The following is an 18,692-nucleotide window of genomic DNA, read 5'->3' on the forward strand; positions in this document are numbered from 1 at the left end:
TAGCCTTAGGACCCTTACTGGATACAGACGCCCCAGGCAGGAATCGAACGCCTGGGGCGTGTATATATATATGTGTGTGTGTGTGTGTGTGTGTGTGTATGATATTTAGTGTATAATTTCTAAGGAGTAGAAGGTGGAGTAGAAAGAGTAGGTAAGGAAAGGGGCAGACGGCTTGCTGCTTTAACTACCAACAAATTACGGCACATTTCTGTAGCTCACATATTTGAAGATAAAGGACCTGAATCTCAGGAGCGGGACCACGCCTCCAAACATGCTCCTTTCGGTTCTCATCTATACATGTTCCCCCAGTTCTACAAGCTCCTCAAATGAGGACGCGGGCCCAGCAGTGAATGAACAGTTACCACTAACATAACATTCAGAGATGATACTGATCCCACTGCTTACAGAGGGAGTTTACAGACACCATCTTACTGCATCACATTCACTAAACTCTTTCACAGATGTTTGTAAAGCAGACTGAAAGGCTCGGCGCTTGATTTTTATATACCTGCAGTAGTGGGAGTGCAGTGTGGGTTTGTATTGTGTTGTGGTGTAATACAGCAATGCTCTGAAGGACAGATGAGACAGGCTACCTTTAGTCCACCAATGTCTGCAGCAGATCCAGGGTCCACTCCAGTAATGTATATGCCCAGTCCATACTCAGCACCACCCCTGATCATTAGACCCAGAGATCGACCTCCTTCCATGTTCAGGTTCACCTTTAGGAAAGACAGGGTATTCAGATCAATCTGTGTTGTTAGTAAACAAAGACTTACAGAAGAAAAGTTTGGAGGCAGAATAGTCAGAATAATAAACAGAGTTTAAAGAAACATTCTTTCCTTGGAATCAACACATGAACAGCTGTGGTCAGCCTTTATGAGCCGTGGCCATCAAAGCTGAATGGAGGACTCAAAGGCAGACAAAACCCAAACAGTAATCGCAGAGTTAAGATCTTTATTTGGCTAAAAGTAAGGATTTGTTCACTGGACTGATGGGAACCAGGCATGTTGTATAGAGTGCTTTGAGTACTCCGGGAGAGTAGAAAAGCGCTATAAAAGAATCAGTCCAATTATCATTTACCATGGATTCTGTTTCTGATTGGTAAGAGTTATTCACACCAGTGGCCTGCGAGAGGTCATCCTGCAGGGCGATCCTCATGCTGTTGTTCCTTGCACAAGGACGGTTTAGGTTCTGTAGGGTTCAGGTATCACCTCATACTAGGAGTAGGGACACTGACCCTAACCAAGCACGAAAAAAAGAGTCAGAAAAGAGAAAGGTGGGTAAAGTGTCAGTGGCTGCAACCTGCTAAACTATTTCAGGTTTTGAGGTTGTATCACTGTTGCCTCTGTAGTGCACCTGTTGTTAATTTCATTAACTCCAAAGCAGCTGAAACTGGTGAACAGTTCCCTCTGCTACTGATCTGACTGGGTCACTATCCTGGAAGTTTAATTCACTTCATGCTTTACTTTGATTAAAAAGTGTTCTTTTGTTTTAGCAAAAATATATATAGCACCAATTCACAGCAGTCACCTCCAAGCACGTAATGTTGTACAGACTCTGCAATATTAGAAACAACAACTTTCCCACCCATCATTTCAATACAAGCTAAAACTATATTAAATAATTCAGATGACATTATCTTTCCTCCATTTTGCCCCCTGCTGGTGAGATACCTGATTTACTGGCAGTGGATAGTTTGAGTGCTTAGGTAGAAAAGCTTTATTTAAATGCCAGTCCATTCATCTTTCACACTTGTTACAATGTTTAAACCAGTAATCATTCAATCAAAACATCATTTATAGATTTCATATATGTGCAACATGATGCAGCAATGGGTCTCTATTTGAATTCCACAGGCCACACACACACACACACACACACACACACACACACACACACACACACACACACACACACACACACACTAGCCTACCCGCTGTATGCCCTCAGCCAATCACAGGTAGGTAAGTGAGATAGTTGTGACAACATTTGGAGCCTTGCAGTCCATTAATGATTCATTCAGGAATTGAAATGCTGCACTGTGAGAGAATCTCTGATTTAACTAAGTAGCAACTGTGAACACATTAACGTTAACGACACAATAACCAAATTAACTTGTAATACATTACAACCCATCCATTAGAAAATGCTGTTGTTGTTGTTTTTTTTTAACTAGTTGATCTCATTTCAGTCAGTTAACCAAAGTGGATTTAAACATTATTTCTGGAAAGACACTGATCTGAATATCCTTCCATCAGAGAAGCAGAAGCTCTGAAACTCAGTGACCTGAGGTGGACAAACAGCCCCTGGTCTGCATACTCATCTGTGTCTACTCTAATAGCAAACTATTCACTGAGTGAACTGTCTTGTCTATGTATTAGATTTTGTTTTCATTCGGTGTTCAGATTACAATGGTTGGGCATATAGTAAGTGATCAGTTTATTCTGCAAACCAATATAATTTTAGAGACCATAAAGACCACCCAATTCAACAGTCTGCCACTAAGGAAGGGAGACCATGCAAGCTGACACAAGATAAAAAGTGGGGTTATAGTAGAGATGGACCAATCTGATATACAGTATCGGTATCAAACATAAAAAAGTGGTATGGTGCCATCTCTAGTATAAAGGCTGAACAGGTCAAATTGAACATCAAAACTTGTGACAAAAAGCTCACAGCCACACTGCACTGCTGTGCTTCCTGCTACTACTAATACTGCTGCTGGAGGGCAAAAGATTACTCCTTAAAGACGCCAATACTGGACAGTCTGTAGTACTACAGGACAAAAAGAGTTGCTTTTTTCTTTTTTGCACCCGTGTTGATCCAAAACTATTTGAGTCATCTATCCATGGAGGAAAAATGAAGATGGGAAGAGAAACTTTTGAGATTTGTGACTGATATTTTGCCCCAGCAACTTTATTTAAGAATATCAACGTGTTGATTTGAATTACTTACATAGTAATTGTGAAGGTAGGGCTGTGTGATATGACCAAAATCTCATATCCCGATATAAATCACAACAATGTAACATTTCCTGTAAATTCTGTGAATCTCGGGCAGCTCGACTTGCCTGAAGTGTTTCCAGCTCTGCATCCTTCACCCGGAGTCGAGCGTTTTAACAGATGCATGAAACTATACATTTTTAGACATAAGCCGTATTTATTACACAGCGTGCTGCGGGGAAAAGCCTGTTCTAACGTTTGAGTCTAAGGTTTATTTTTTAGCACCTGGCGGCTCTTTTTTACTCTTATTTACTTCTCATCCGTAAATAATCTTTCACGTGATTCAGTTTATTTTGAAAAGTCTTGATGCACGTGCAATCATCCAGGAAAGTAAATCTCCAAAAGTTGATTCTGTTCTTCTGGACGTAGCGTTTTGTGGGAGAAACGTTTCGTCACTCATCCAAGTGACTATTTTGAAAAGTCTCAACAGGATCTTGAGCTCTATTGTGAAAGGTTTATGTGGAACATAAACAAGCGGACACGCGATGGTGTTACCGTCGTTGTTGCTAACGACAACGCATAAAAACAGGCGCTTGTCCGTCTGTAGTGTGGTTATATTAAATATAAGAGAAAGAGAGAACTTTAATAAATGAATATAACCACTACAGTGACCATCAGAACCATGAACAAATATTGCCGTAAACAGTTTATTTTGCGACACCACGAAACAAACGATAGCGTAAAATGAAACGATAGATGTTTTTATATCGTCATCCGATATATATCGTTATATCGAACAGCCCTATGTGAAGGTGATTTCTATTCATCCTCACTGATTTAAACCAAAGAAAACTGAATGACAGATACTCTCTGAAAGGTTTGAATTCTACTGATGCCTCTTACATCACCGAGAGTCCATTTCCAGTGTTTGTCCAATGCAGTGCAGCTTTTTCATCACACTGGTATGAGTTGGTGTTTGGGCGGTGATTCGCTTCTGTGGCAGGTGCACTCTTGCACTTCGTGAGGACACTGCGTGCACTCACTCATGAGGACGGAGCAAAATGATCACAAACAGCTCTTCTACTGTCTTTCACCATGATGGTGTTAAAAGCTCCATCCAGCATTTTATTTTTCTGTGGTCTCTGCATTTCTTGTATTCACGAATAATTCCCATTGTGGAGAATGTAATAGTCCAGGATCCTTCCAGACTCCAACCGAAGGCCTTTTCTAGGGTCTTCATCAAAAGGAAACAGACCATAATCTGAAACCTGTCCATTTTGAGCTGGTCTCTGATGATCAGTAGGACTGTAGACAGCCTGCTGTCAAAGCAACTTTCTTGACAAATTTTCTTGCCAGGCGATATGGACCTCCACCTTATCCATCCATCCACCTCCAGTTATCCTTTTCAGGGTGGCACTGGGGGCACTGGAGCCTATCCCAGCTGACTTAGAGCTAGACCTTATAGCTGAGAAAAATCCAGCCTTGGATATCTACTGTAATAAATGTAATATTGCAGGATAAATACAGTTGGTGACAGTACAGGTTGTTCTTACACATATTACCAGGATGAGTAACTTGACTGTGAAAACACTCACCTGATGAGTTTACTTTGTGCTCTCAATACATCTTTAGATTTGTTTTGAATTCAGACACGAGATCGTCTTTCACTCTCTGCTGCAGGCTGGATGCTTTAAAATAGCAACATTTGAACTTTGTGACTCTGTGGCTCCAATGTAAGACTTTGAATATCATGTAATCCAAGGTTAGTCCAAGTATGTACATCTTTACTCATAGTATGAAGTGAACAACATAAAGTAATTTATTTCTCCTTTCATTTATTACGTTTTCTTATATTTATACTGATTGAGGAACTTTTGGATAATTTGTCTATACGTAGTTGATTTTCAATGCTGCCATCACCCACATGTTGCCTGCATGTGTGTAGACCTGAAGACACTGCATGACGGCAGAGACCAGAGTTCTGAAAGATTCAGTTTAAAGACTTTCAAACATGAATGTCTGTTTTCCCCGAGAAAGCATCTTCAACAATGGTGTTCTCTATAAGTGAGAGCTTTGACAAACATTTAACATCTTTCAGTAATTTCACTGGTTTTCTTTCCAGACTTTGCACATAATTACACTCATATAAAAGTGACATCCTCTCAAATTTGGTCTACTATGGGAACAGCAAATGACAATGTAGAGTTACAATGCAAAGTAACAGGATTGATTTTTTGGTGAGTCATTTTGAGCAAACCTTTTCTTTGCCAGCAGTCACTGGATGAAAGACCTGTGCTGGGTGATTTTATTTTAGGATGAGTCTGTCTTTCAAAATGTCGGCAGCAAAGGTCATGAGGACCTTAGAGGAATATACTGCAGCCCCAAGCTGACTGCTGTCAGACGCAGGAGGAGGACCACTGCAAAAACCTGGTAATAAATCCTTGATGATAAATAGTTCTGGATCTGACAGCTGCTTTAAAAGAACTCTCGCAACATCTTTGTTTCCAGTGACAACAGTCTCAAGTGTTTGTATACTTCAATCTGCTGGTCCTCCATATTTCACCACCAATACACAATTCCACTTTGTTCTTACCGTTCGCTCTTCCATCCTGTGCCCGTGCCTTTGACTGTCTTCCTGGCTATCAGGTGGCGGGGAGACACTCCGGCCCTGCGGGTCCACCCAGCTGTACAGATTATTGGTGATGTAGCCGCCAGGAGTCGGTCCCATGGAGCACACAGACATGTTCAGCGTCTTGCATCCTTTTAGCACCTGTATTCCAAGGACAGTGACGTTGCAGATTCCATTAACGTGCAACAGCAGACTTTATACCCTCACATGTGTGTTATTTCATGTTATTTTGACGCTCAATAAACAGCGACCCTGAATGCAATATTTTATTGCAGAGAAGTTTGGCCTCTGATTAATCAGGGCTCCGTATGCTCTTATTTCACCCGTCCAATTCCACTAGTCACCGGAAAAATACATTTTAAGGAATTTGACAGCTCTGAAAACATTTGGAGTCAAGTAAGACGAAAGAAAATTGATAATTGACTAATCAGCTATTTGATTTGTATGTAAACAATGCCATACTGTTAGCTTTTTGTTGTTTGTTTGTTTTACTGTAGATTACGCAAAAAGTGGCAGATAGAGGACAAATGAGACCTTGAAGCATCAGTTGAAGAAGTTCAGACTGTTCAAGATGAGCTTTTGTTTGGTGACATTAAAACACACCGACAACTGACAGGAGCTGAGACCAGAGACGGAGAAAAATGGATCCAAAAAATGGATTTAAATGTTCATTTTTATAAGACCTACAAGAAGTTCAAACTCCATGGGCAAGAACACAGTTTGTATAACTGAACAACACATTTGCAAACAGGGCAAGCTTCTCATACACAGTGTGCAGGTGAAAGACACAATAACATGATGCTGTTTGAATATTTCAACAGCGCTTGGTCTGATGGAGGTTAAACTATGTATATGTTTGAACAGGAAACGGGACAAGACCAAATATGGAAGCAAAAACATTAAAGAACAAAACATGCATGTACATGAAGGACAAATAATGGCTTTTATGGCCAGTTTTCCTTGTTTTAACACTCTGTTTATCTTCACTACAATGAAATCTTTTGTATTTTCTGAGTCATGTATTTTCAGTGGCTGAGCACCAACAACACAAATACAGACAAAAGTTTGCATTATTACTATTTTATTCAATATATTTTTGCTACTTTTTGCTACTGTGGACCCTACACAACTAAAAACTGTATACATGGGACTACATGTCTACATGAACTTAATGTTACCAATGAACTCTCTTAACAGGAAGAACCAGGCAGCCATCTGCTCTGACTGATGGAGGTGAGGAGACGTAGACAGCGGAGATTCATAATAGAGATTTACAATAGCTAATGATTCCATTCAAAGTGATATATAAACATGAAGGGGTGAGTGAAGGAGAAACACTGGGAAGCAACTGTTGTTGTGATTTGGAAACATAAACATTACAAAACAAACCATCATAAACAATATAACTTTATATAAAACTGAGCTGAATTCAAAGTCCCCTGCAGCTCCAAACTACTGTGCACTTTTTATGTTTCTTCTGCCTTTTCGTTGCATCCTCCTGCAACGCACTGATCACTTTCAGTCATCAGGAACTAACAGGCATCGTCCTTTGCCTGAACCTAGACTTTACTTCAGATTGGACCGACCGGGCGCTCCATTTGTTATTTCAGCAAGTGATGCAAACAGTGCAGGGAGAGGAAACAAGAGCAAGGATGAAGAGCTGTCTATCCAATCCAGCGGCGAAACCAAACCAGGCCATGTCCATTCAGCGCAGGCGATTTTATCTACCTCATGAGCTAACACTAACCATAGTTACCATTGTTTACATTCGTCCGAATGCTAACGTTAGCACCCAACCACTTCCAACTTATTATAAGTGAACAGCAGAGAGGGACCTGTTGGGCGTCCATGTTGTTGCTGGGAACTTTAATAAGCCATGTTTGAAATCTGTACTCCCCAAATTCCACCAGCATGTTTAAGTGTCCTACCAGTGGGGACAGGACACTGGACTGTGTGTACAGTAGCATCAGTGCAACATCCCTCTGCCACTGTGGACAATCTTACAACCTCTCTCCACTCCTCATCCCTGCCTCCACCCCCTCAAGAAACAAACCCCTACAAGCAAATTAAAACATGACCAGATGATGCTCCAGCTACAGGACTGGTTTGAGCTGACAGGTCCATCTTTGAACATCTTGACCTGGAGACTTTCACTCAGTCTGTGCTCTTCTACGTTAAGTGCTGTGTAGAGAATGTGACAGTGACTAAAACCATCCAGGTTTTTCTTAAACGAAAACCTTGGATGACGAGTAAAGTCCTGGTTCTGATCAGAACACATAACTCAGCCTTCAGGCTGGGGGACAGTTTTCTCTACAGCCAACCTGAGGAGGGCTTCCTCAGAGACAACAACCCCCACCAGGTGTGGAGAGGCATCCAAGCCCCCCAACCCCCGACAGCAGCCTAAAACTCACAGAGGAGTGCAACACCTTCTTTGCTCAGTTTGAGGCTGATACAGACTGGTATAGACATCCTCAACTACAGACCTGTAGCCCTCACGTCTGTAGCCAGGAATTGTTTTGAGCAGATAGTGTCTCAGCATATCAGAGGCTGTCTAAACCCCTCCCACGACCCTCATCAGTTTGCTTACAGAGCAAACGGGGATGCCACGACCATCATCCTTCAGTGAGAGCTGACCTATCTGGAGAACAGGAAGATCTACATGAGGATGCTCTTCGTGGACTACAGCTCAGCTTCCAACACCATAGTACCACCAAACTGGACCATCTTCACCTGTCACCTGCTCCTGAATCAGCTTCTTAACAAACCAACATGTAAATTTTTTGTCTCAGAAACTTTTCTTACCACACCTTTTCTCTTCATTCAAGTTTCCACTAATGTGTTTTGATACAGGACTCTGTGAACAGCCAGCCTATTCAGCAGCGACCATCTGTGGGTGATGGAGGGTGCTGATGTTTGTCACCTGCACAGCTATCAAGTTAGCAGACTTCCCCGTGATTGCAGATGTGTTTACTGAACTAGGCGAGAGATATGTGGTATTTATACTGTTGATTTGCTCTGACTGGGCTATATAAAAGCTTTCCTTTTTGAAATAAGTTACAGAGAATTATTTTTCTTTTTTTCCTTGTGCATTAGTATGTTCACACTAACAGAAATGACTGAATAACACAACACAGGTTAAACTGTTATACTAACGGGGCAGACCATAGCAAAAAAAGGTAATAACAGTGGGGGGAACCATAGCCCTGCCCCCCATGACACAAAGCTGACGTGTACCGTAAACCTACGCATACAGGTCAGGATTTAAGGTTTGACTCTCATCATCCACTGGAGCACAAACTGGGCGTCATCAGGACGCTACAACACAGAGCGAACACCAAGAAGAAGAAGAAGTCACTTCGATAAGTGATGAAACTCCAGACGTCCAGATGAACAGAATCTATCACATATGAATACACTTAATGTTTCATTCAGCTCATGCAGTTTATCTTCAGATTTGTCCTCACTTCATTCTTACATGAACATCCATGTCCACATAATTTGGTTTTAATCCAGTTGCACAGAAATGCTTTCTTCGACCCTTTCTCTTCAGAACTCCGTGTCTGCTGATCAGAATATAATCAATGCAATTTATTTTATTAAATCATAACTTTAAAGTCAGACATTCTTTTAGATTAGTGGCTTCTTGGTGTTTGCACATGCTGCACTCTGTTTTAGCACTCTGTACCACTTTTAACAACAAGGTTGGATGTTAAGATCTTTTAGTCTCTTTCAGGTGCGATAACAGGTAAGCCATGGGTGCTTCAGTCTGTCTGTTATATGGTGTTTCATGGCTTGCAATGTTCTGCTAGTCCTAAAAATGCTACTACCTTCAATCAACTGTTCATGGAGCTGTTCTCTTGCTTGTAGACTGACAGTATACGCCTACTTCTTCGACAGTTTTTCAACTTGACTAGATGAGTAATTAAGTATTCTTAAAGCAAAAAAAGAATATGTTTTCAGAAACTTTAGTTTCTGACACAAAAAGTAATTAACCAGGGAGGCAAAAGGAACAACTTTGTTTTCCCTTATGTGATAACTTTATAAGATAAACTCGAGAATTTTCTCCAAGTGTCACAGTGAAGTTCAGAACCAGCAAAGCCCTCAGATGAAACCCGTTCCTCTCCAGGACAAAGCACAACCTAAACCATATAGTGTATGCTGTGCAACACAGTGGACCCTTAAAAAGATCAAACGCTAAGACCTTTTACCCTCTCTATAAACTTTCATAGACATGCAGGAGACCAGGTCAACAGGGCAGTACATCAATGCCCAAAGGAGAAAGGACACTATTTCAAGCATGCTAATATTCCCATTAGGATCCAGTGGAAAACAGCCAGTGGAAACTGTGCCACCACTGGCTGAAGACAAAGGAAGAGGAAGGTTTGTTAAGTGGGAAAGGACATTTAAAGTCCCTGATGATAGGAACTATGACTATGATAAAGGGAAAGGGTTGGCTTACATGATGGAGAGAAGAAAACTAAATATACTGTGTAAAACCAGATAAACGGGAGGTAAGGCCAGGAGCACTGGAGGCAGATTCAAGCTGTTCTACCATGGTGTTGGTAGAAGAAAGAGGATATAAACAGGATTGTGACGAGAGTGTCCAAAAGGCTCATGAGTTTGAAGCTGGAAATTGAAGGGATAATATTAAATGTTGACAGTAAATATGCCCTTCAGGTTGGATTTGTACCACAGGGACCACCGTTGCCTTCAAATTCCACATCTTCTCTAGGTATTCTCTAAGCCCCTGCAGTTTCTTCTAATGTTCATTTTTCCTTATGTTGCTATCACCTAACTGTCGCTACGGCCTTCGTCCTCTGCTTGTCCACCAACACTACATCCTGTTGTTTAACCATTAGCAGGTTTTCTGTCTGTATCTGGAAGTCCCTCAGGATTTTGGCTCGGTCATTCTCAAACACCCGAGAGGTTAGTCCGTGGGCCATATTTGGCAGAGATGTTCCTGTACTATGCTAGTCACTTAGTTCCATGTAACTCCCTGCTAGCATCTTGCACCTTGTTTTTATGTGCTGGATTGTCTCAGGGGCATACCTGCACAACCTGAACTTGGAGTCTTGCCTGGTGTAGTAGCCTCTATTAATCTTGTGCTTAAAGCTTGTTCCTGTGATTACTCTCTGCTGTCGTAACTTAGTCTGTATCTCAGTGTCAGTAGTTTCCCGTTTTATTTTGGTATCTGTTCTTCCCTGTATCTTGTGTCTCTATTGCCTCAGCCTTCCCTTGCTTTTTGTCACATTCTCCTGTGTGGTTGTGTCCTCCCTCCCAGTATGTTTTCCTTGTTGAGTTCTTTTTAAAAATGAAAAATGTCTTTTTCATGAGTGATCTGGGCAAGAGGGAAGAAGATAACTGTTCTATGCAAATATCTGAAATGGACGAAAATTACTGGATTGACTATAATGCAGAACAGAAAAGTAGGTGCAATAACGGGTTATAAAAATATTTGCAAAACAGGTAATTTTTTTATAAGCGAACCCCTTCATAACTTCATTTTCTTCATAACCTTTATATAAGCTAAGCCCTTCGTCTGTTTGAGTACAGGCACAGGAAACATAAGCAAAGACATTAGAGATAATAAAAAAAACCCAAAGAAATATCTGAAATTATTTTTGGCACACATTAACTTTTTGGCAAAGGTGAGTGTGTTATCGCTGGCTGTGCTGTGCAGCTGAACTGGGCAGATGGTTCAAAACGCATCTAAACATTAAATAAAAAGTGAAGGCCTGAAAAGCAGTGCGGAGGAAGTAAAGGGCTTTAAAATGTGTTTCTTCTGTTTTTGTAGCCAGCTGTGAAACTAGTTTTATCATTACAAACTTAACCTCTTCAAAAAATGGTGTCTTTGCCATTGCTGCACATGTTACAGGTCCGGGTCAAAATGAAACCTTCTGGCAGTGCTAGTGTTAAATGTGTTATCCTGTTACTGTTTATATTAGTCTGCTTGAAGCATCTCACATCTCCTTGTAATGAGTGAAGCAGTGGTAAAGATTGGAATCAGTCACCTCACTTCCAGTTTTTCATTGTGACATATTAGGCCTCAAACGTTATCAGTCACATGATCACAATTTGATACAAGCCGCTAAAAAAGCGCGAAACAGGCTTTGGAGCCTCAATGTCCCATCGATAATAAAACCTCTTTTTACTTTACTCCTCTTGTTACTCCTCGAGTCCTGCTTTCTGGGTCCAACTCTCCCAGCAACACAGCCAGCCCTGACAATTAGACTTCTCCACAGACAATAAAATAACTGACCCAGTTAAGCTACAGAGATTGATAGTGGTCTGCAACTAGAGCTTCACTAACAAATGGCAGACAGAAAATGCTGGATAACAAAGTATGTCACCGCGGGCGAGTCACTTTTCTTTGTTCAGCCTTGCATCATAGCAGTGCTGAGGCAGAAGTAGCTGTTCTATTCTGAGCTCAGTGTTTCTGCAAGCTCAGAGCCATCCAGAGCAGGAAAGAATCAAAGATGGGTGCTGTAACAAGCAGAGACAAGTGGCACTCAAGTGCAATTTGAGCTATATATGCTTCCCCACAATGCTTCAACTGTGAGGGAGTGGGTGGAAGAGGAGCTCTTAGCAGCCCTTGCATGGGGCTGGATGGGTAGGTGGTTAAAGAGAGAAAAAGAAGGGAAATGTTTCTATGATAAAATGGATTTATTTTTATGCTGGAGGCGAGGTGATTCACAGGACAAAATGACAGTGCCGAGGTCAGCACTGGTCACTCAGATTATAAGGGCCACAGTGAGGGCCCTTAATTGTGACTGAATCACTACTTCTGCCTCTAAGCATTGCTCATGCTTAAGTGTCGGTTTGTTTTCTACTCTTTCTGCAGAATAAGAAATCTGAAACGGTCCAAGAAAAGTCCAAATCATTTAAATCCTTTTTTCATCAGGTTTCATGGTTGATGGTTTTTTCATGCTAGCCTGGAGAAAACAAAACACAACAAATAAACAACTTGATTCATGCAGGATTGAATTATTTTTAAATAAATCTATACCAGTATTATTTCATTCATAATTATATCGATTCGCTGGCTCAGCTCAAGTTGTTACTTGCATGTTAAATTTAAAGCTTAATCTAATGAACATTAGTAAAACATGTGTAGTGTGTTTGTGTGTACCAACAGCAATACACACACGTGTAAATCTTTCTCAATAGTCTAAATTTGTAGTCGGCTGCTTTGATTTGGTTTTCTCTTCTGCTACGTGGCACTATCTGTTTGTGTGTCTGTGTGTGTGTAGATGTGTCGACTGTCATCTCTAATCTGCCATGCCAGCTGTTTTCCTGCACTTCATCTATCATAGTTGCTGCATCTGAATTCTCTTTCTCTTGCTGCCTCAGTCTCTCTGAAGCCCACAGACATGTATGTGTACCTGAACTGCAGATTCAATTCAATTCAATTCAATTTTATTTATATAGCGCCAAATCACAACAAAAGTCGCCTCAAGGCGGTTCATAGATACAGAGAAAAACCCAACAATCATATGACCCCCTATGAGCAGCACTTTGGCAACAGTGGGAAGGAAAAACTCCCTTTTAACAGGAAGAAACCTCCAGCAGAACCAGGCTCAGGGAGGGGCGGGGCCATCTGCTGTGATTGGTTGGGGTGAGAGAAGGAAGACAGGATAAAGACATGCTGTGGAAGAGAGACAGAGGTTAATAACAGATATGATTCAATGCAGAGAGGTCTGTTAACACATAGTGAGTGAGAAAGGTGACTGGAAAGGAAAAACTCAATGCATCATGGGAATCCCCGGCAGCCTACGTCTATTGCAGCATAACTAAGGGAGGATTCAGGGTCACCTGGTCCAGCCCTAACTATATGCTTTAGCAAAAAGGAAAGTTTGAAGCCTAATCTTAAAAGTAGAGATAGTGTCTGTCTCCTGAATCCAAACTGGAAGCTGGTTCCACAGAAGAGGGGCCTGAAAACTGAAGGCTCTGCCTCCCATTCTACTTTTAAATACTCTAGGAACAAGAAGTAGGCCTGCAGAGCGAGAGCGAAGTGCTCTAATAGGGTGATATGGTACTACAAGGTCATTAAGATAAGATGGGGCCTGATTGTTTAAGACCTTGTATGTGAGGAACAGGATTTTGAATCCTGGATTTAACAGGAAGCCAAAACAGGAGAAATCTGCTCTCTCTTTCTAGTCCCTGTCAGGACTCTTGCTGCAGCATTTTGGATTAGCTGAAGGCTTTTCAGGGAGTTTTTAGGACTTCCTGATAATAATGAATTACAGTCGTCCAGCCTGGAAGTAATAAATGCATGAACTAGTTTTTCAGCGTCACTCTGAGACAGGATATTTCTAACTTTAGAGATGTTGCACAAATGGAAGAAAGCAGTCTTACATATTTGTTTAATATGTGCATTGAAGGACATGTCCTGGTCAAACATGACTCCAAGGTTCCTCACAGCGTTACTGGAGGCCAAGGTAATGCCATCCAGAGTAAGAATCTGGTTAGATACCATATTTCTAAGCTTTTCAGGGCCGAGTACAATAACCTCAGTTTTATCTGAATTAAGAAGCAGAAAGTTAGCGGCCATCCAGGTCTTTATGTCTTTAAGACATTCCTGCAGTTTAACTCATTGGTGTGTGTTATCTGGCTTCATGGACAGATAGAGCTGGGTGTCATCTGCATAGCAGTGTAAATGTATGCTATGTCTTCTAATGATGCTGCCTAAGGGAAGCATGTATAATGTAAACAGAATTGGTCCTAGCACTGAACCCTGTGGAACTCCATAATTAACCTCAGTGTGTGAAGAGGACTCTCCATTTACATGCACAAACTGGAGTCTATTAGATAGATATGATACAAACCACTGCAGTGCAGTACCTGTAATACCTACAGCATGTTCTAATCGCTCTAATAGGATATTATGGTCGACAGTATCGAACGCTGCACTGAGGTCTAGCAGGACAAGCACAGAGATGAGTCCACTGTCAGAGGCCATAAGAAGATCATTTGTAACCTTCACTAAAGCTGTTTCTGTGCTGTGCTGAGCTCTGAAACCTGACTGAAACTCTTCAAATAAACCTCTGCAGATGATCTGTTAGCTGTTTGACAACTACTCTTTCAAGGATGTTTGATATAAAGGAAGGTTGGAGATTGGCCTATAATTAGCTAAGACTGCTGGGTCTAGAGATGCTTTTTGAGTAAAGGTTTAACTACAGCCAGCTTGAAGGCCTGTGGTACATAGCTGATTATTAGAGATAGATTGATCATATTTAAGATCGAAGAATTAATTAATGGCAGGACTTCTTTGAGCATGACATTCCCAAACAAATATTTCTTTGGTACGTTTTCTATAACAAATAATATATAAACTAATAAATATGCATTCACACCTAGTCTGCTGTGAGAGTGCCGGCTTGCTGCTGCAGCTCCTGCAGTTTCTTGTGTTTTTCTACATAGTTTCTTATAGTTGTAGATAATGTTTTTAAAATGTTAGTTTTTAAAAACTATGGACCTTAGTCAATTTTTCTGTGCTTTTATGGTGCTCACAGGCTTTTTTCATGGGGGTGGGGGGACCAACAGCTGATGAAAACTGACTACAAGCTGACTCTGGTGCTACTCCTAAAAAGCCTTTGAAAAAAGGTGTGTTTTTAAAAGTGATTTCAAGTGTTGGGGCCAGCCTAATATGGAGGGCAGTTTATTCCATAATTTGGGGGCCAAAACAGCAAAAGCTCGGTCCCCCCGGTGTTTCAGTCTCAACATGGGGACAGCAAGGAGTGACTGGTCAGTTGATGTGAGAGACCTTTGTGGAGTGTATCGGTGTAGGTCTGACAGGTAAGAAGGAGCCATTTAAAGCTTTAAAAGCAAACAATGAAATGTTACAATTTTAAAATGATTCTAAAATGGACAGGCAGCCAGTGTAAAGACGCACTGATACCAAATATAGTATTAAAGTGACATTAATACCATCCAACCACAAGGTGCTCAGGATGGGTGTCACCACCTCTACTGTCTCCTGGATTGCTGACTGTAAGAGAGCCCTCAGTTTGTACAGCTGGGGGGGGGGCATCATTCTACATTCCTAAGATTTCATACGATTTCCAGTGCAACAGCAGAACATCCTACCTGGAGAATTTCTGTGATGATACTGCAGGTGGGCAGGAGTTGAAATACAGGGAACTGGTGAGAAACTTTAGTGAGTGCTCCAGCTACAGGACTGGTTTGAGCTGACAGGTCTATCTTTGAACATCTTGACGTGGAGACTTTCACTCAGTCTGTGCTCTTCTACATTAAGTGCTGTGTAGAGAATGTGACAGTGACTAAAACCATCCAGGTTTACTCACAGAGGAGTGCAACACCTTCTTTGCTCAGTTTGAGGCTGATACAGACTGGTATAGACATCCTCAACTACAGACCTGTAGCCCTCACGTCTGTAGTCAGGAATTGTTTTGAGCAGATAGTGTCTCAGCATATCAGAGGCTGTCTAAACCCCTCCCACGACCCTCATCAGTTTGCTTACAGAGCAAATGAGGATACCATGACTAGGACTGTGCGATATGACCAAAATCTCATTTCCCGATATAAGACATCTATCGTCCCGATAACGATATAAATCACAAAAATTTAACATTTTCTGTAAATTCGGTGAATCTCGGGCAGCTCGACTTGCATGAAGTGTTTCCAGCTGGGCGTCGTGTAGCTGGAGTCGAGTGTTTTAACGATGCATGAAATGATACATCTTTAGACATAAGTTGTAACGGCGCCGTTTTCTTTGGGAGTATTTATTACACGGCGTGCTGCGGGGAAAAGCCTGTTCTAACGTTTGAGTCTAAGGTTTATTTTTTAGCACCTGGCGGCTCTTTTGCTTCTCACCCGTAAATAATCTGCTCTTTCACGTGATTCAGTTTATTTTGAAAAGTCTCAACAGGATCTCGAGCTTTATTGTGAAAGGTTTATGTGGAAAATAAACAAGCGGACACGCGGTGGTGTTACCGTCGTTGTTGCTAACGACAACGCATGAAAACAGGCGCTTGTCCGTCCGTAGTGTGGTTATAGAGAACTTTAATAAATGACTACAGCCACTACAGTGACCATCAGAACCATGACACAATATTGCTGTAAACAGTTTATTTTGCGACACCACGAAACAAACGATAGCGTAAAATGAAACGATAGACGTTTTTATATCGTCACCCGATATATATCGTTATATCGAACAGCACTAGGAGAAGTGTAGTCGGATGGTAACGAAGAGAGGGAAGGTAGTCAGAACTGAGGGGATCGAAATACCAGAAGGTAACGTTGCAGACATAGAGGACAGCTACAAGTACCTGGAGATCCCACAGGCAAATGGGAACCATGAAGAGGCCGCTAGGAAAGCTGTAACCACCAAGTACCTGCAGAGGGTCAGGCAAGTCCTGAGGAGTCAGCTGAACGGTAAGAACAACATCCGGGCCATCAACACCTACACCCTGCCCGTGATCAGGCACCCTGCTGGGATAATAAGGAGGCCAGAGGACGAGATCAAAGCTACTGACATCAAGACCAGAAAACTCCTGACTATGAATGGAGGATTCCTTCCCAAGTTCAGCACCCTGTAGGCGAGTGGCTCCAGCAGATCCCAGGAACAACATCGGAGATCTCTGTCCAGAAGAGCGCAGTCCTTGGAACAGCTAAGATACTGCAGGACCCTCAAGCTCCCAGGCCTCTGGTAGAGGATCTGAGCATGAGGGATAAAGACTACAGGAGTGAGAGGAGTATTTTTTCTATATATATATTACAATAAAGTTGTCAGATGGTGGGTCTGTGACAGAGAAATCTGCAATAGATTGCTTTTTTAAGTATAAAAATTCAAACCTACAAAAACATATTTAGTTTTTCATGTCTAATATTTGAAATAAGTCCTACAAAAAATGTTCTGTAGAAAACAACTGGATCCTGGAGATCACTCCGCCTGTGCTGATCACACAATCGTGCAATACTGTGACCACGGTCCTGCTCTCCGATCTCTTGTAGCAACAGAACATGATGTCAGACTGCTGCCTCTCTCTTCAGGGAACTGAATCAATTCGGTTTCTCCCACACACTGATGTCTGTTACTTAGAATATGTGCTTTGCATAGAGAGCTGCATTCAAGGGCCCTTGACAGTAACATAACTTTGGGCTTATCAAGCTGACAGCAAAGGATAACTTACTCCTCCTCCTCCTCCATTTGAAAAGCTGCTATTTTGGGAGCTCATCGAAGGCCGGTGCCTGTGAAGTCATCTGATTGTGATTATGTAATGTTATTTCTCCACATATAAGTAGAATGAAAGAGTCATTGTTTAAAAATAAATTCAAACACTTGCCAAAGTTAGACATGCTGCTGCTCTCAAAGATCACTACAAGCTGAACACACAGAAAATACTGCAATAAAGACTCAAAGTGCTTTTCACAGATTTCACAACATCTGATCTGCTGTTAACGTATAATAGTTTTGAGTCCACAAAAATGGATTCCCTCTGATGTTTACTATGAGATATACAAAACCACCACAGCATGTTTAAACCAGCGAAGAACAGTAATAAATGTCAAATAAATGTCAAATAAAATAGTGGTTTTATTGTGTGCAAACCCTTTAAGAAAATGCTGAATTATATAATAAAAAACAAAACAAAGCCTGAGTCACATACTTTTCTGAAATTAATCTCACTTAATAGGTCAAGGTCGAGTTTATTTATATAGCACATTACCAGCAGTCTATGCTGCATAAAGTGCTTAACAATGTAACATGCCACTAAAATAAATAAAATGCACAACAATGATGCAGTAAAATATAGATAAATAAATAAAATAAGTAAATATAAACAACTGAAACAACAACAACAAATAAGTTATTCAAGTTATTCAAGATGGCGGCGCGCACAGACGCAGCGGCTCACTGCTCCTCACGTTCGGTGTTTTGTTTTTTACTTTCTCTACGTGTATCTGTGTGGATGTGTGTGCTTTTTATCATTATACATCGAGTAGAGTCCACCTACAGTCGTCAGGACCTTTTGAGTTTGGGATTACGCTGTGCAAGGAGCATTACATCGGACTACCACCACTTTCACAGCATTCCGGAGGACATAATAAGAGCTCCAGGGTCTCCGTGGTTGGTTCTTCCCAGCGGCAAGACAAAG

At 41.4% G+C, this 18,692-nt stretch overlaps 1 protein-coding gene across 3 annotated transcripts in view; it reads right to left on the reverse strand.

The window, feature by feature from the left end:
- The window catches only part of LOC308404003 (whirlin-like), a 64,476-nt gene that overhangs the window by 30,478 nt on the left and 15,306 nt on the right, over positions 1-18,692 (reverse strand). For all 3 annotated transcript variants that reach the window (XM_080893828.1, XM_080893827.1, XM_080893829.1), the window contains exons 2-3: positions 5,536-5,712; positions 594-719 (exon numbers count right to left, since the gene is read on the reverse strand). In XM_080893828.1, the coding sequence (XP_080749954.1) occupies positions 594-719; positions 5,536-5,712 (303 nt within the window). The remainder of the gene's footprint in view (positions 1-593; positions 720-5,535; positions 5,713-18,692) is intronic.

Source organism: Rhamphochromis sp. 'chilingali' (genome assembly GCF_963969265.1).
Source record: "Rhamphochromis sp. 'chilingali' genome assembly, chromosome: 10".
Lineage (NCBI taxonomy): Eukaryota > Metazoa > Chordata > Actinopteri > Cichliformes > Cichlidae > Rhamphochromis > Rhamphochromis sp. 'chilingali'.